This window comes from Aulonocara stuartgranti, assembly GCF_965226115.1.
Source record: "Aulonocara stuartgranti genome assembly, chromosome: 23".
Lineage (NCBI taxonomy): Eukaryota > Metazoa > Chordata > Actinopteri > Cichliformes > Cichlidae > Aulonocara > Aulonocara stuartgranti.
The window spans coordinates 4235250-4253833 of NC_138958.1; the positions used below are offsets into that span (position 1 = coordinate 4235250).

The following is an 18584-nucleotide window of genomic DNA, read 5'->3' on the forward strand; positions in this document are numbered from 1 at the left end:
TAAACACGTGAATATGTTGATGAAAGAGAGGAACTGAGGAGATTACCTGGATACTAGCACTGTGGTTAGGCATCCCCGAGGACAAAGAAATCAACACTGTAATGTAGCACAAGGAAACAATTACATCTGAGAACGATTTTTTATGAGCAAGTTTAAAAAAACCAAAACAAATAAAGATCAGAACACGTGAGGAAAAAGACCTCTGCTAAATCTCAAGGATGTTTAAGCGCCAGTATACAAGTTAAAATTTAACTTGTACAAATTCCACTTATTCATTCAAGCAAAGCTAAGAAAATGTGGTTTTAGCACGTAGGAGGACTGAAAAGAGCAAATACAGATAAGACACTACACTGTATTTTTTGAAGATCAATGTATAAGCTTATTTCTCAACACAGATGCAAAAATATACTGAAACGATGAAATAAACATGGGGCTGGGGCCACTAAGCTAAGTGAGATTTGATGTGACCCACAGAACAGCTGTACTGACCTGCAATCACAGTGTTGACACATTCATACAGCAGAGACATGGCAGAGGTACTGTGAGAGAAAAACATCAGGACGGTGAGAAAGTTTAGAATTATTATTGAGCTGTTTATCAGATTAGACTGTTGTACCGTCTACGGGAAATACAATAAAAGAGAATTTCCTCTCACCTGTGGATTAGATTTGTTAGAGGTTCAATCAATTTCTTCCCCAACCGTGGCTCCAACGGTGTGAGTGCACCAAACTACAAGATACACAGAATTTCTGGATTTTGTTTGTCCACAATCACCTTTCAGAAGCTGGTACACTAAATATATAAAAGTATATATTTAAATCTATTCAGTTACTAACTACTAAAATGTAAATGTAAAGTCTTACCAGCTTTATGATCTTAATGAGAACCCAGTTGTTAGTAGAGGAAGTCATGAGTTTGAAGAAAAGCGGGGCCAATGACAGGTAGTTCTTAGGATTTCTCCTGGCCAGCTCACATATGACATTTACTGCTGCTGACTGGACGCCTAAAAGGAGAGAATATAACATCAGGAAACAAGTATTGAAAACTACAAAAGCTTAATTTCTTTAAAAGAACATTGAAAAACTATGTAGTCTGTTATTAAAGAAAAAAAATGTAATGTCCAATGACTGCAGTCCAACATACAAAACAAAGCATGTAATAATAAAAGAATGGAATTTGTACTGTCGTCATAACTGGATAAAAAAGTGAGATATTAAATAGAGTAGAGTAGTAAGTATGAAACCATCTAAAACCAGAAGAGTCAGCAGTATTGTCTTGCAGTCTTGGAAGTCCTGGCTCAGCACCATACCCAAGCCTTCTTTAATCACATATTTGTTGCTGCTGAATCATTTATGGGGTTCAGTTAGGGGATCTGATGTCTTATATTGTGGACAGTCTTAATTTGTAATGCTTTCTGGAGTATACTTTATTGTAAAAGTTCTGGTGTTGCTAACCATTAGCTGCTTCTCCACCGAGTCTTTCGACCCCTGCAAGTCCAACTGTAGTGTCTTGGACTGCAGCTGGTGACAGTATCGCTTGCTTTGCTCTGCAGCCTTAGACAGCTTAGTGGAGTGACTCACAAAACCACTTCTTCATCTGGTGCAAGCTCTACTTGCAGCTGCTGTCCAGTTTGCAGCAGATAACAATACAAGGACTAACATTCCCAGCTGGAGTCTGTTGGAAGGATGTGAGACTCACAGAAGCGGTAGCTGAACAACGCGGTGAAGTCCACGGGAATAGCTATTGCTGGTACGGAAACATAAGACGAGCAGGCCAACTTTGGCAAATTTACCAAAAAGCAGCAACCTGATAATCTAGAACTCAAAACCAACACAGAAGGGCTAAAAAAGCCAAGGCTCCATCTGCTGTGGTGTACCCTTGTGAATTTAGCTAAAATGATGCTTCAGCAGTGATAACACCTTGGTCGTCCACTAGCAGTCCATGGACAGCCTGTCTGCTTGGAGACAGCGTCTGCTGTGGATGGGGGCACTGCACAACATGTTACAACCAGTATGTGGGCGACTCTTGCTTATTCTGTCAGCCAGCCGCTGAGCAAAGCAAAGTTATGACATACTAAATGATGAAGTGAAACCAAGTGTTACAAACAACGAGAAGTATCCACTGTAGCCACAATCTGTACTTTTCATGCTGTATTTTTGGATCTTTAAATTTTTTCCCAAGCTCTTTCAATTCCCAGTGAACTCTGCCATCGATCCCTTCCCTGTTCTGGCCCATTTGTCAACCAATCAGCATTTGACCAACACGGAGCGTCATCCATGTCAAGCACAGTCAAGTTGGCCTGAAAACCCCTTTTCGTACGCCGTCCGTAGGGAAATAAATATGCCAGTATTTGACACAACTGCGTTAAATTAATTACACATAAACCTGAAAGAAGCTTTATTGTCTTGTTAAAGTATCCAAAAAAAAATGTGCTTCAGTGGTGGTGAGTCAAATTCTAGTGTTTTCTTCAGCAGCCACCAAACAGCTAATCTTGGGTAAAATGTGACATCAAGGTGGCTTAATCCACCATTTATATACACAATCAACAGTTACTAACAACTACACTTAAAAAAATACTTAAAAACAGCACCTTAAAAATAATAACACTGTCCAAATTTTTCTGTACCTTTTGTAATTTTTTCCAAATGAACTTAGGAAAAGCTTGATTGGCTCACGATGTGATTAGTAAAAAAAAGACAGTCATCGCCCAAATCTGAGAGTATGATTTTAACCAAAAAAAATATCATGTGGCGCTCGGTTCATGTACACAGAGGCCCCAAAAGTTCCAGCTGTGTCTATTAAAGCTCAGTGAAAACAAAAGGTTTGTGGACATGGGGCACAAATCAAATGTACTAGAAAAACCAGCAAATGATCTCTCTTTTTCATGAGCGGAAATGAGAAACAAACGTTCCCTAGCAGACTGGATAAATACTGTGTTTTCTGATACCTGGGTCTGGGTCCTCGAGTTTCTCCTTGAGCCTGGGAAAAGCTGGGCGCAGGGACTCGGGATACTTGAGAAACACCTTATACATGATCAACACAGCTTTTTTTCTGATGTAAGGTTTAGTGTGGGACATCTGCAGTAGAAGACAGTAAATACACATTTTTAAAGATGTAAAAAAAACCAAAAAAAACAACAACCCTGGAATGACAGCTTATTTGACTGAAGTAAATGGTAACGAGCAAAAAAAGAAAAAGAGAAAAGAGCAGAAGTCATGTGGGTACACCTCAGGACTTACTCACCAATGTCATGATGTCATTAGCTAAGTCCCGAGCTAAGTCAGGGGTCACAAAACAAGACAGACCGGTGAGGGCAACACCTGTGTCATACTGGTTGGGGCTGCTGAGATCCTGGGAGAAATAGATTAAAAAAATAGGAAGAAAAACAAAAAAGAAAGAAAATATTAGCTGAGGGAAAACTAACAGTAAGGAGATATTTACAGAGTTCACAAAACATGTGCATCGCTGACCTTTCGAATTTGATTGGTTGTCAGCATGATGACGTCTGTGTTCTCATGAAAGCACTGTGAGGCTGCCAGGTAGCCAATCCTCTGTAGGAAAGCAAGCAAGCATAAAGAACATACTGCTATTATATTACATTACTACAAACATTCATCAGCCTGTTGCAGCACCACAGAGATCCACTTATACAGCTCACTCAGCTGTGACTACATCACTTTGTAAATTCTGGGTGTGCATCTTCCTTTCCATTTGCATTACTCTGTCCTGCACTTCCACGACCAATCCTGACATCCCAGACTTACCTTGTACGTGAACTTTGAGGAACTCATGACTTCAACGATGTTGAAAGCAGCCCAGCTGACGTCATAGCCCAGCATTTGAAGCTGCAACATAGAGGAGACAGACATAGATTGTGACTAAAAGGAAGAGGGGGAGCTCTAAGCTGCTCCGGCGAGGTACAGAGAGAGAATAATTGATTTGGGCTGAAAGCTCTCAAAGTGAATACTGATGCCGGCCACAACAAGACATCTAAATCTAAATGTGTACCTTGACTATAAATAGACAGAGCAATTTCATTTCAACGGGAATTGGACAATGTTCTCAGTAAGTGTCACTTGCTCGACGTTTGGCTGTGAAGTGACTAATCTTAACAAAAACAAGAAACACACACACAGCCTTGAATGTGTTTTTGTAAAAATGCACTACTTTACTTTGCGAAATAGTAGCACTTCCATTTGATCTGATGAAAGTATAAGAGGAAATAAGGCTTTATTTGACTCAGCTTGTTTCTGTTTGGGTAGAAAAGATACTAACCACAGATTTTTGTGTGGTTTTCATCTACAGTGTCACAGCAAGTCGCAATTTTCCATTGTGTGCATGTCAACAAAATATGTCACAATATGCTAGTGGAGCTGATTTAGGACAGATGAAGGATTCATTTGTGAATTAAAATATATGCCAAGTATTCTTGCACTACAACTAAGTAGTTGTTATAAACAGAGTCTCGTCTTTTTATTGTGTTTTTTCGTTTTTTCCTTTGTTAATTTTAGGTGTGCTGTAAAGAAAAGTACAACAGCATAACTTGCTACTAAGCTACAGCACAACGAAGCCACATGGTGGGCTTATGTTGACAGGTGTATACAATAGCTCGTGTGTGTGTGTGTGTGTGTGTGTGTGTGTGTGAGAGAGTAGATTTGACAGACAAAGTCGGTGAATCCGTGGCGGGTGAGAGGTCTTACGTAGGTGAGCTTGCACACAGCATTGGCTTTGACAGCGATGTTGTCCTGCTTGAGCTCCTGTTTGATCTCATCGATGCATGTGGAGATGTACTTGGCCTGGGGGCAGACAAAGGAGAGGGCAAACAACAGACACCAGATCAGATTAGGTGGACTGATATCTGGAGAGGGAGGCTGCGAGCAGGCTGGAAAATTCTGATCTTTCTGCTGTCGCTTTCCAAGACACTAACCAAGAACTGAATGAGTGTTTTTCCCAAGTTTAACTGCTTCTTTCTTTCTACCACTAACCTACAAGATTATCACATGTGGCTTGATGTATGTAGGTATTTACAGGGCCAGGTATAAATATATTTTGATAAACAGTTCTGAAAATACATTCATCTCGTGCACAAAGCTCACACTCAAACTTGTGATGAATAGAGAGTTACCATTAATTTGGGACATCACACAGCAAATTAAACCCTTACACTGGAGCTGTTTGCCGTGTGGATTTATCCGTTTTCAAATCTGCTAGATGTTTTCGGTCCACCACCCATACTAATGAACAATGAGGTGTGCTCAGCTCTCTCTTCCACGAAAACATTATCTCAGTTATAATGACCAACAATTAAAAGAAATTAAATTTAAAAAAAAATCCTACTCAACGTAAAAACATTAAGAAATAATAACAGCCACTTTTATATATCATTATTACTACAATTACACAGTTAAAGAGATCTTCAATTGTATTTATTATGTTGTAGGATGCTAGCATCAGTAGCACCATCATCTATATATCTGTTTATCAAAGCATCCATCCATCCATCTATCCACTTATCTTTAAATAAATTAGTTTTTTCCCAGAAAACCATTTCTGGGAAAATGAATAACAATGAAATCTCAACTCTCATAATGACTGCTAAATCACATCAGTTCTCCTAAAATACTGGGAGCACATTTCATTCAACGGTGCAGAACAAACTGAGGTCAATTTTTTTTTAACCATTATAGAAAGGACCAACCTTGCTAAACAAACACATACACATATAGCTCTGTAGTGTGTGAGAGTGTGCTGGTCATGTGTGTGCAGTCATGAGACAGCACAGTGACAGGAGGTGGTGTTAGAGGGGGGGGGACACTACGCTCTGCTACTCCCGCTCCTGGAGAAATTGTAGCGATCAAGAGTGAAGGCCTGAACACACCATCAGCAAACAGACATACGCATATACAGAGTGCTTCTCCATCACAATCTTCTTCAGTTATCCATCCAGAACCAATTTAAATAACTGAAATAGTTGACATAAGGCCAACACAGACAACCTTCCTGCCAGTAACACATACTGGGGTGGAGATATATTTGAAGGCGTGCACGCTCCAAGAAACGAATGACTGGGCTTAGATGAAACTAACTAGTGCTATATTCTTTTTAAAATCTGATCACTATCACAAAGGCGAGTAAAATTCATACTTCCAATCCTCACACCTTAATTCAATACAGATGCTGTTCCAAAGACGTGGGAGAGACAGTGAATGAATGAACTATGCAGAAACTTTGCACAAACTCTGCACACATGTGTAAAACAAACAGAGAAACTGTGGGATATTCGGCACACACTTCAGAGTACACACAGAGGCGTATTAATATTTTAGCAGACTGCCCACTGTTGACTGGGTAACCACCACCTTATCTAGGCTGCCTGGGTTGGGTTTCCACTGGTGAACAGCTCAGACTAAACAGCGAAGCAAGAGATCAAACGCTAACGTCCTGGAACGACAAAACTGACCCACATGCTTGTTTTTCCATTTCCAAAACCTCAAATATAGACACAGACAGCATTTGTGTCTTAATACAAGTAATATAATGTAAAAGTAAAGCATCTATAAAGCCGGTTTAGTGCTTCTAGCTGAACAATACTGAGAAGAAATCAAATCTCAAAGTAGTCTTGAGGTCAGACGTGCCACCTTGACATTTGGCATCTTCCCTACAGCAACGATGTAGGTGCGCGCACACAGCAGTACAGCTTGAAGCAATCAGGGATCATGCTTCACAGTAAAAGCTACTTTGAACTGCTCCATTGTTCAAAAGGGTTTGCTGTGCATGTTTGATTTGGCAGATTTTAGGTGAATAGTTCACCTAATAACGGAGCCAAAGTCAATGTAGTTTTTAAGGAAGTTAAACAAAACCCCCAAACATATATAGTGTGTAACAAACATATATGATATGGTATATATGGTATGGTATGATATACTGTATTCTGGCCAGAATGTATATGGTATGTTAGAGTTATAGATAAAATAGGGATATGATGTGCTTATTGTTTGTTTATGAATTTTACAAACTAGTTAAAAAGTTAAGAAAAGATCTGGCTGCTGGACCCAGGATGGCAGCCTTCCCATGCACTGGTGGAAACTTGGACAGGCTGACATTCATAAATATGCTGCAGACAGTCCTGAGAGTATTGTAAACAACAGAATTGGAGCATTTTGCTCGACAAACTGTGTGATGACTATTTCCAAATTACTCCAAGCATCTTGTCTGAGACGGGCCAATATCAGTATCTGGCTCTACTTCATACCCACCCTGCCTTAATACCTGACATAGCATTTCACAGCATCAATATGTTTAGATGCAGCCAACGCAGAGCTTATAGGAGAGATAGGATGATGTGACAGATGTTAACAGATGGCTAACCCCCACACACACCCTCTGACTACCCCTTCAAAGCAAGATGCTTTGATGAGCCTGTCATCACCCACAGCTCTGTGGCAGGGATGAGGAGCCGTTTCACGGCACATGTTGGATGACTCATTTCGAGATTATATAAAGGCTCAGATTTAATCTGCGAATCCAGAATAGTTACAACTAGAATTTTTAAGCTAACCCTCGAAACATTAGGCCTCTCTTCACCAACTCATCACAGCATTCATTCAGAGGCCAAGTGGCTGCAAAGTCAACTCAAATAAGTGACTGCATATACTTCTCACCAAACGGGCCTGACAGTAAAAAGCCTTTAGCTCACAATATAAATGACAAGAGCCTAAATATCTGCATATCTGGTGTGCTCTCGGTGAGTAATCTACTGGTAAACTTTAATGATCTAGCGAGATGCTTCCTCTAACTGCCTGTTAGCTAGACTAGCTAGCTGTCAGTAACGTTGGCAGCATTTTTCTATTAAAACCCGAGAAGTTGTGTTTCTACCGACTCAGTAACAGGTCGCAACCAATAACATGTTAGTAAGCAAAGGACAGTTTACCACCCAGCCAGCAAGGCAGCGGCGTTAGCCGCTGACGATAACGCTAGCTTTCCAGCCTACCTAACGTTAACTTACCCAGCGCTAGCCCGCTGGTCAGCGATAACGGTAACGGCACAGTGTGTGTGCTGGACTTATAAAAACGTTAATGAACGTAAAGCTTAAAACACCCCGGTGTCACGGTTTGCTCGTTTTACCTCATCTTCCTTGTGATTCCTGATGCCACGTACTAAATCCTGGAGATTTTTATCGAACATCCGATCGATGCTCCCTTTGACAATCTTCAAAGCCATGACTGTCTGCGACTTTGTACCGCTTCTGTCCTGCGGGGCCGAGCGCCTTGCAGAGATCTAGGGGGTGCCGACCGACGCGCTACACCGTGTCTCATCCACCCGGGTGCCGTGATGTGCTGCGGGGTCCGCTGCTGTTTACTGAGCCCGGGCAGATGAAGTTGAGGCCAGACGGGGCCGTCCTGTGCTGTGCAGAGACGCTGGCAGTGGATCGGTGTAGGAAATGGCTGACAAAATGGCGTCTAAAGTCAGCTGACTTGGAGCATTATGCGAGATTCTCATGTGGGAATCAGTTGAGTTAAAGGGCTCGTCCTCCCCACTTAGCGTCTGTTGTGAGCCAGAAGGTTTATTCTCTTAATCCTAAAAAAGTTAAACAACTCCACTGATATTTTAACCACTTATCAGAACACAGTCAGTGTAGCATGTGAGAATAATGACTCACTAACGACTGTCAATGTGGCAGGTCAAAACACCAAAAAATGTAGTAGAACCAAAACCATGCTGATATTTTTATTCAAGTCTAGTGATAGAAATACTTTACCAATTTACATAGCACTAAAAACACCGGCTGTATGCACATGACAGAAAAAAAACATGTCAAAAAAAGGCTGCAGCTACATGAGATCTCATTAGCTTTTAAGGGCAGTTTTTGTTTTTAATGTGTGCGTTATTCCATTTATTAAGCAGACACTAGGGGAGAGGAGAGTACAAGGTGTTTAACTCCACATAGATTATTATTTTTAGACAAAACTGTATCTATCTGAAAACGAGGCTATAAAAACAGTAGGTGGACCTCAACCAGAAAACAGTTTTAAGTGACTCTTTACATTTCAGACTGGATTCACTGGGTCAAGACCAGAGAATTAAAAAAAATACTTAACATAAAAGACAAGTAGCATTTTACCCCTCCCACTATGGCAAACACACAGATAGGAGGCCTTTGTGATGTTTTGCAGGCTTTATAAAAAAAAAAGAAAAAGAAAGAAGCCAACAGATGTAAGAGCTACACACACACATACACACAAAAAAGCATAACTCATTTCTTCCCATTTTCTTCATCAGATTCAGTTTCATCTCATATTACCCCGCTCTATATAGAAGAGCTAAAAATGTAATCATTTGACATACACACAGTATGAAAGACCAAAGTTCAGATTTTAGAAAGAAGAAAGCAGCCAGGAGCTGGCGGGAGTTTGGAGTGAGGATCCAGGACGGCCAGAGTGTCGTAGAAAAGAAAAAGTACATCTCGGAAACCAACGAGTGTTGCGTGGTGCCGTTATCTAGCTCACTAATAAGCATGTCGTTTCTGATGTGATGAACAAATGGACTAAAAATGGGCCTTTTCTGGTTTGGTATGGTTAGAGTACAAAAATGTCTAAAACATGAACAATGAAGTAACAGATAAGGTAGGAAATGCTGGGTGTGTGTTGCAATGTTGTTGGGCCAGCAGCACTGCGTCATGTTAAACAGAGGCCACCATCTTTTAGCACTTGGTCCACTGCAGTGGTCGGTGAGGGATGCTTTCAGCTCTCGGCGGCAGGTTGTTCCGTCTCCGCAGAGATCGAGTTGTCCTCTTCTTCGTACGTGTGCGTTTGCTGTTCGGCCGAGCTGTCCGGGCTTCGCCTGAAGAGGATCGCAGAGTCGTAACAATACACGTAAAACAAGATTACGCCCGATAATGTTTATTTAGTAAATATCACGCATCCAACAATGCAGGCGCCTCTTTAGGAGTTTTCCTACACATAACCTGACGGCACCATAAGACCTCTTACCGAAGGTGTCTTTAAATACTTTGTGTAGCGTGCTTTTCAAAAACCTTTCATACAATTTAATTTATTTTATATAGCAGACACATAGTGAACGAGTGAGTAGGTTTCATGTGTGTCCAACCAAATGTATCGAGTTTTATTGTTAGACGTTGCCTGACACATGTTTATGGTAAATGGCCTGTATTTATATAGCGCTTTACTAGTCCCTAAGGACCCCAAAGCGCTTTACATATCCAGTCATCCACCCATTCACACACACGTTCACACACTGGTGATGGCAAGCTACATTGTAGCCACAGCCACCCTGGGGCGCACTGACAGAGGCGAGGCTGCCGGACACTGGCGCCACCGGGCCCTCTGACCACCACCAGTAGGCAACGGGTGAAGTGTCTTGCCCAAGGACACAACGACCGAGACTGTCCAAGCTGGGGCTCGAACCGGCAACCTTCCGATTACAAGGCGAACTCCCAACTCTTGAGCCACGATGTTTATCTTCCCTTATTTGTCTTTCTAGGCTCTGATTATTCTGACATATTCTTATTTATTTATAAACTGTTTGTCCTGTATGAGATATAGTTCTGATTGGATATTATTCCCATTGGTTGTGGTCCTGTGACCAATCACAGGCAATTTAAGATGGTACCCCGCTCCCTATGTTTAATTGTCTAACGAAGAGCAGGCATGCTTGAAAACATCATACATGACATCATCCGATTATAGCAAAAATGTGTCTCGTTTGCTAATGTGACCCAAGCTCGCATCCTGTCACAGGTGGGTTTACGTGTGACGCTCACCTGTTTGGACTTGAAGCCGTATCAACGTTGTTCTCGTCTTGTATGGGTGACTTTGGCTTTTCCTCTCCCTCTGTGTCATTTTTTTTCTGCTCTGATTCCCCATTCACAGGTGTGGAGTCTGCTCACGGCAAAATCAGATTTAAATAAGCGAGCAGACAAATCCAAAGAAAGTGCACTAGAAAACAGTAGAATCCAGATTTTAGTAAATCCAAAACGAGTGCTTTTACCTGTGTTTTCTGTCTCTTTCTCCTCATCATTCTCTGGCTCCTTGTTCTCAGTTTTAGGTTTGGCTGCCACCTCCGCCTTGCCCACAAAACGCAGTTTTAACTTGTTGTAGACGTCGCTAGCTTTTTCCATGACTGCAGTGCTGGCTTTATACCGCCGGATCTAAAATGAACACAAACATGTCAAATAAGTCCGGTAACATTTTTTATATGAATTTGTTCAAATAAAAAACACGTAGATTGCTAAACATACGCTTGCTGAACATTTTATTAGGTACATCTGTTCAACTGCTCATTAAAGCAAATATCTAAATCAGCCAATCGCATGGTAGCAACTCGGCGCATTTAGGCATGCAGACACGGTCAAGATGACCTGCTGAAGTTCAAACTGAGCATCAGAAGAAGGCACTTAAGTGACTTTAGTTTTTTTAATTGTTACTGTATGGAGGGCATCTACTAGCGGCAAGATTTAGGAAAATCAGTACAAGTATTCCAACAAAAATAGTAAACCTTTTGAAAGCAGTTGACTCTCAGTCTGGTAGATGTCCAAAGTCTCAATAAACATGACCATTAAACCCTGATGAGGCTTTAATGGTCTAACAAAAACTAACAAAGACTAAACATAAGGATATTTTCTCTGTTTTCCAAATTCTCAATAATTTCAGTTTTAATCTTTCCAAAAATCCAGTTTTTATTTTTAACTACAATGTTTTTCCCCATATACAGTTTCTCCATATTTAGTACAGTTTTAGTTAACTATAGTAACTTTGGGTACTGAATGAATTTGCCTAAGTATTTCAGAAACTGCTGATCCTACACATCTATCTCTATGGTTTACAGAGAAAACACACAATATAGCTGCTGAACATGCTGTACCCATCTTCTGAGTTCACAGTCATCAAAAGTCACCACATTTCAATCCATTTGAGCACATCTGCTGAGGATTTGCATTACAGATGTGCAGCAACTGTGTGATGCCATCGTGTGCTGCACCTTCAAGTTCAAGTTCAAATTTTATTCGCCACATGCAGGTTGCCCTGCAGTGAAATGAACCCGACCTTGTCATATCCATAGCAACAACTTCACCAATTTCCACTTGAGCTGTGACTTAACCAATTAACCTATTAACCAATACCAACCTGTTATACGTCAGCTGGTTTACCCGTGAAGGTGTGATTGGTTCATTTGAAAACATTTTTCCCTTTTTTCTGTTTCCTGTACTTTATTTAAACACAAATTTGTTTCTATGTTATTATGACCCTGATGAAAGCCACAAGCCGAAACACGCTGGTCAGTTAATAAAGTTGTTCCTCTTTACCTTTAAGTGTTGCTGGAGTTCCTGCCTTGTTGTATCTATGCCATGTAGAAGTAAGGCGGTTTAGAAAGCAGAAGAGTATCCAGCACTGTCATAGCAAGTTGTAACTAACAAAGTTGCCAATGAGTCTCCCAAAAAAGACTCCTGCCTTTCCTTTTATTATTTCCCTGTCATGTACATACTTTTACAGAGATGGATACACATGAACAATTGATCAAACTTCAAACAATTGATGTCAGCGTGTGTGTAAGTAATCCCTACGAGCCAAAGCTTCACACTGCTTAAAGTTAGCCAATCAAATATTTAAAAACTGGCTTAAAGGCAGAGGAACCAAAATGCCCTGTTTTGGACAGACTGCATCAAAGCCCAGTGTCAAATAAATAAGTATTATTGTGAACGGTGACTTATGCAAAGTTACTCTACAAGTGTTTAAGAATAAAAACACAAGGGCAAAACAGTTACTGCTCAACCAACCTTGTGTTGCGTTTTGACTACTTGAGTAAATTTTAGCACAGGTTTTCCAGCTTAAACACCAAAAGGAGCTGTGGACCTAGAAAGAACAGTGGAGCAATACAAAACAAATTCACCTTTTTTAGTGTGGCAATAACTTCAGCGTTCTTATGTAGGATCTGGCTGGTGACAGGAACAGCCTCGAGCTCTTCCAGTGCTTGTAGACATCGCTCTATGTCCTGAAAACCACACAAACCAAATTTTCACGCCAGAATAAAAAGAAACCCAAAACATTTATGTGACCATATTAATCATCGTCTTAAGCGTTACGTACTGGGTTGTCCACTTTAAGTGCAAACTTTATATCTGTATGAAGCTTCTGTAGCCTTTCTCCAGGTGACGGCTCTGCAAATAAACACACAAAGTACTAAATTATATCTTTATCCGTTCTTGATAATGAAAACTGAACTTGTCTCTCTCTCTTATATAAATGACACTGCATGTTTTCAGCCAACAGCGTGAGTCACTGACCCTTTTTCTTCTCCACCTTCTTCTCCGGCAGCTTCTCTGGTTTGCGTTTCAGCTTTTCAGGCTTGGACCTAAGACAGAGAGGAAACTCTGTGATCCGTGTACATTAATGTTTGATCACCACCTCCTGATGAGCTGTGCATGCAGTAGTCTGTTCCCCATTGAGCACTCACCTCGCTCTGGACCTCTCCTCTGACCGTCTGGCTTTCTTCTCTTTCAGCTCTCTCTCTTTTCGTTCTTTCCTCTCCTTTTCTTTCTTTATTTTTGCTTTCTTCTGGTTGTCTAGCTTCTTGGGTGGCTTCTTTACCTTTTGATGGGAAAGTATCACGTATAATCCCATTTCTTTAACAAAAGCAAAAACATTACTCTATGTTAACAGACGTACCTCAGCTGGTGGCGGAGAATCAGAGTCTGAGGGCGCAGGGATAGGTGGTGGGGGGGGTTTCTTGGACTTCTTCAACGGGTGATCGTCTATACCTTCATCTGAGCTACTGCTGCTGTCACTGTCACTCTCTTTTTTAGCCTTATCTTTGTCTTTTTTCTTCTTCTCCTCCTCCTCTTTCTCTCGCTCACGTAGCCGGCGGAGCTCTTCAGCTTCCTCCTTTTTTCGCCGCTCCTCCAGCTCTCTTCTGCGTTCTTCATCTCGTTTCTTCCATTCACTGATGCGGTCGGGTTCACTATCACTGCGAGAGGTGGGAGGGCAAGGCAACCTTAATTATGCCAAGCTAATGTATGGAGTAGAATTTCTCTTACTGTATTAACCTGTGGTGCATAAATCGTTAAGAAGGAATCCTGGGAGCAGCCTGACCTTTCGCTGTCGGAGGACGATGAAGGCGCTCGTTTTGCCGGCGCAGGTTTGGGTTTACGTGCTCGAGGCTTTGGCGCCGGCTTCTCTGTGAATCAGAAAGACACGAGCACAGACTTTGAAAAACTCTGCACTAACTCACGAGCAAAGAATTGCTTCTAAACATCCTTCTAAACATCTATCTGCATCGCTACGATTGTAGATGAAACTGTAGTAAATAAAAGAGCAAAACTAAACTCGCACCTTTCTTGCGAGCCTGTGGGCCCTTCCGCGGGGGAGGATCTGATTCCGATTCAGACTTTGAGCCAGACTGGGATTCTGAACCAGACAGAGCCGGTCGAGGCTTCTCGTCCTCCGAGTCGCTGTCTGCTACTTTCTTCTCCGATGCCGATCCAGAGTCTGAATCAGAGTCGGACGAAGCCTTCTGCAAGGTCACAGAGAAAAAGTAACGAAAGCTGGAAACGCAAAGAGAAGACACCGAGTTTTGTGACAGGTAATTCTTTCTGTGACGGGGCCTTCTGGTTCACCTTTTTCTTCCCTCTGCCTCCTGCTTTCTTCACACCTCGTCCACCAGATTTCTTCTCTGGAGTAAAATCCTGTTGAAGAAAAACAAACATCAAATGATTTGCAGCTGAGACGTTATAAGAGAGACACGAAAGAAATACACAACAGCGGTTTGTCTCCTCCCTGCCCTGAAAAGGCCAATCAAAAGCCATATTGGAAAATGGGAAGAAAATTGGGAAATTAATTGATATAAAGCTGTAATTTACTGCACCTTGCACCTAAAAAAAAAGCTTTAAAACCTTTCTTTGAGGCAAAACCCACCAAACTCTGACTGGTCGTTCTGTATGTGCAGTTTTTATGTCACCATGACCAAAGAAATTAATTTCATCCATCCATTTGCTTCCGCTTATCCTTTCAAGGGTCGCGGGGGGCGCTGGAGCCTATCCCAGCTGTCATAGGGCGAGAGGCGGGGTACACCCTGGACAGGTCGCCAGTCCGTCGCAGGGCCAACACACAGGGACAGACAACCATTCACACTCACATTCACACCTAGTGGCAATTTGGATTATCCAATTAACCTATCCCCACAAGCTGCATGTCTTTGGATGGTGGGAGGAAGCCGGAGTACCCGGAGGGAACCCACGCAAACACGGGGAGAACATGCAAACTCCACACAGAAAGACCCCGGCCTGATGGTGGAATTGAACTCAGGACCTTCTTGCTGTGCAGCAACAGTGCTAACCGGCTTCCTCCCACCATCCAAAGACCCGTGAATGCACCGTGAATTAATTTCATTTCATTTGTAAATAGCGACTACAGAGGTGCTACCAAGTTGGCAGCTGAGTGGTGAGACTTGTGTCAGGAAGGGCATCCAACATAAATAAATCTACCAAATCAAACACGCGGCTATAGCAACCCATTTGCGAATGAGAGGCAACCAAAAGTGGCTTTGAGCATCAGACTCCTCCACAATCACGCGCGTACGCACATGTTATTACCTGATCACTGTTTTTCCCAGAGTCAGACTCCGAAGGTGTGGGTTCTGATTCAGAAGGAGATCCACTCTCTTCTTCATCTCGGTCGCTCGATGAGCCTCGTGCCTTTTTTGGAGGAGGAGGCCGCTGAAACAAAAAAAAAAAAGTACTTGTGAGAAAACAGAAAATTTGAACAGTTATAGGTCACTTGAGATATAAAAATAATCTCACTGCTCAAATATTCAAGTCATGCAGACAAATCCCTTAATTTCTGGCTCATTTAGCTTTCGTCACTGCTGCGACAACATCGGCTATAAAAAAAAAAAGCCACCAGAAAATGTGTGCTCTTCTTTCAACTCTTCAAATTCTCGGTAACTATTCATGAATGACAAATTGTTACAGTAACTTGGCTGCTGCTGATGGTAGTTGGTCACGTATGGTGCCAGAAAAACCTTCTTTGTGGCCCAAACTGTGACCAAGGAAACCATTTATTTTAATCAAGCTCAACATCAAAAACAACAGGAGTGAATCTTAAATCAAATCACTGGACGAGTTGTAATGACACACATCCACTAACAATATAATCCTCGTATAATTACCTTAGGAGCCTGTGGCTTTCGCTTCATTCCTCCTCCTCCTCCTCCTCCTCCGCCCCCTCCTCCTCCTCCGCCCCCCCTTCCTCTGTCTTCACTCCCAGAATCTGAATCAACCTCACTTCCTGTGTGTGCTTTCCGAGGAACCGGGGCGTCCTCCTCATCGTCCTCCTCGTCGCTTCCTCCTCCTGCATTTTCAGCCTCGCTGTCAGATGAGCTAGCTGGCTGCAGACAAAACACAATAAAATATAATAATGAAAAATATCTGAACAGGGCGACAAAAAGGGGAGAAGCAGCAAAGATACTGGTGAAGAACAGTAGCTGCTTTGGTGAAGGTCACACAGGCCACAGTCTCTCCAAGTCTGAACAAGGAATTTTTCATGAGAAGGAAAAGTAGATTCATTTGAATCAAACCAGTCGCTACCAAGTACATCCTGCAGATCCTAAATCTATGCTCACAAAAATCACCCAAATGAGGGTTATGAAAAAACAAATGCGCTTCCAGTATCTTTTACATTTCATGCTGAATTATGCCTGCTTCAGGATTTTGGGAAGATGACAGAGACTTACTACAGGTGGGGCGCTGTAGGAGGCATGTGGATTGTTCTGGATCTCCCATAAGCCTTCATTGAATCCCTTCCTTTTGTTGGGTTTCCCATATCGTTCTCTGTACTTTTCATAGGCAAAAAGGTCCTTTGGTGCGAGGAATGCTCTTTGAAAACAGAGAAAATAAAGAAAACGTGAAGCAAACTGACAGGAAACAATCTGATGTCCCAGGCTTTCAGTAATGAACAGGATGTTTATACTTGTGTTTAGGAAGGCTGGTGTTCGACTCCAGACTTTGAAGCAGATCACTGTGCCACCTAGTGACAGATTAAAATACTGCAGGTGCCATCTTGTCAAACAGATGGTGTGTCTCACCAGTTCAAATATGTCAACACATCTTGTGGAAACATACTGCGCACTAAGACTGACTCAAATTAACAGTAGTTTCACATCAAAGTAGTTATATGTGCCAACGTCACTCTACCAAAGGGGATTTTTTTTAAAAAAAAACAGGTGAGCCAGAGCCTAAATTCAAAACTGGAACTACCAAATTTAACCAGAAAAAGTAAACATGGCTGATGAATTTCAGCCAATGTGCAAGTTTACAACACCTGCATCCACCCAAGATTAAACAGTTCTGCAAATACACTTAACTCTAGTCTCTGTGTACTTACGTTTCATGTGTCCCAAAGAAGAAAATGGGGATTTTATTAGGAGGTGGTTTCACTGCTCCATCAGCCACATCTTCAATCTGTTTAAAAAAAATAATCGTAATTTTTAAAAGCATGATTTTCAATGAAGAGAGCAAACAGATGACATGTCACACATTCACTTGCAGACACAGGACTGAACACACAACTGTGGCTCGAAAAGTTGTTTCTGCTCATCAGAATCCCCGTAAATGTGCCACTTCAACGGTCAGCCCCTTGGCCATTTGTGCAATTAGCAGTTAAAACAACAACAAACGCAACCTGATAGTCGTTTTATCCATTTTAATGCGCAGGGAAATATGCTCTACAATATCAGCAAGTTTTTAAAAAGGGGAGGGGGAAAAAATCCACAATTTTTTTTTTAAACGTCATCTCCATAAAAACAACGTTAGCTGGGGTGGTGAACGTCTCCGTGTAGGTTAGGCCACGAGCATCTCATGCAAATTTTGCCGCTCATACGCTGACAGTGGGCCTGTGCACACCTGCAGCCTGTCAGCCCTGCAGAAGTAAGCCTACGCTTTCTGTTTGTCTGTATCCATAAACGTAGTGGAGAACATCTACAGAGAACCTTCTACAGCGTCCCGTGCAGAGCAGCCCACCCCCTCCTCCGCCTCTCAGACTGCTGCTGCTGTTAACGTTGCTTGCTTGCTTACCCTGGCTGGCCAATGGGGGTATCCCTTCATCTTAGCAAAGACGAGGTCTCCGGGCTGGAAGTTGTGTGGCATTGTTCTTCTCTTCTGCACAGCCTGGGTTTAAAAAGGTTTAAGATACGCAGTCTTTCTGTGTCTCTCTCGGTTTGATGTTTTCAGGTCGACACGAAACCTGGAAACGGTGGTGTTAGCTACCAAGCTAACAGTATACTAACGTTACCGCGAGAAGCTGCGTGAAGCCAGACGCTACGTACTAACCGTTTCCGCTCCAGGGTGCCAAGTTAGCCTTCAAAAGAAAGACTTTAAAAAACGACTCAATTAAAGAGTAAATTATCTTTTCCTTCATATAAACATTTTTTGGCCGCGATTAAACAAATTTTAGTTTTCCACCAACAAAAAAATCACGAAAATATTGTTTTTAAGAGTGTAGCTTAAATTTACACAAACTAAATACATATATGCAAAATTATACAGTTCAGTTCCACATGTTTACATACTATAGACA

General features: G+C 41.9%; 2 protein-coding genes across 6 annotated transcripts in view; both read right to left on the reverse strand.

Moving 5' to 3' along the window:
- ap3d1 (adaptor related protein complex 3 subunit delta 1) overlaps positions 1–8472 on the reverse strand; it is a 28139-nt gene extending 19667 nt beyond the window's left edge. For 2 of the 5 annotated variants that reach the window (XM_082523379.1, XM_082523378.1), the window contains exons 1-10: positions 8125–8471; positions 4701–4796; positions 3765–3845; positions 3471–3551; positions 3244–3351; positions 2948–3077; positions 864–1003; positions 656–729; positions 490–539; positions 47–96 (exon numbers count right to left, since the gene is read on the reverse strand). In XM_082523379.1, the coding sequence (XP_082379505.1) occupies positions 47–96; positions 490–539; positions 656–729; positions 864–1003; positions 2948–3077; positions 3244–3351; positions 3471–3551; positions 3765–3845; positions 4701–4796; positions 8125–8220 (906 nt within the window). In that variant the 5' untranslated portion in view covers positions 8221–8471. Of the gene's footprint in view, positions 1–46; positions 97–489; positions 540–655; positions 730–863; positions 1004–2947; positions 3078–3243; positions 3352–3470; positions 3552–3764; positions 3846–4700; positions 4797–8124 lie in introns of all 5 variants that reach the window. The other 3 variants (XM_082523382.1, XM_082523380.1, XM_082523381.1) reach the window with 2 other exon arrangements.
- A 241-nt stretch (positions 8473–8713) lies between these two features.
- On the reverse strand, positions 8714–18331 carry hdgfl2 (HDGF like 2). Its single transcript, XM_082523521.1, has 16 exons — positions 18083–18331; positions 17394–17470; positions 16744–16885; positions 16180–16398; positions 15605–15727; positions 14630–14698; positions 14346–14526; positions 14106–14190; positions 13683–13980; positions 13471–13604; positions 13301–13368; positions 13104–13174; positions 12907–13008; positions 11008–11167; positions 10781–10898; positions 8714–9840 (listed from the first exon to the last, which is right to left on the reverse strand). The coding sequence occupies exons 1-16, from the start codon at positions 18152–18154 to the stop codon at positions 9741–9743; spliced, it is 2019 nt and encodes a 672-aa protein (XP_082379647.1). The 5' UTR covers positions 18155–18331; the 3' UTR covers positions 8714–9740.
- Between the last annotated feature and the right edge of the window lie 253 nt (positions 18332–18584).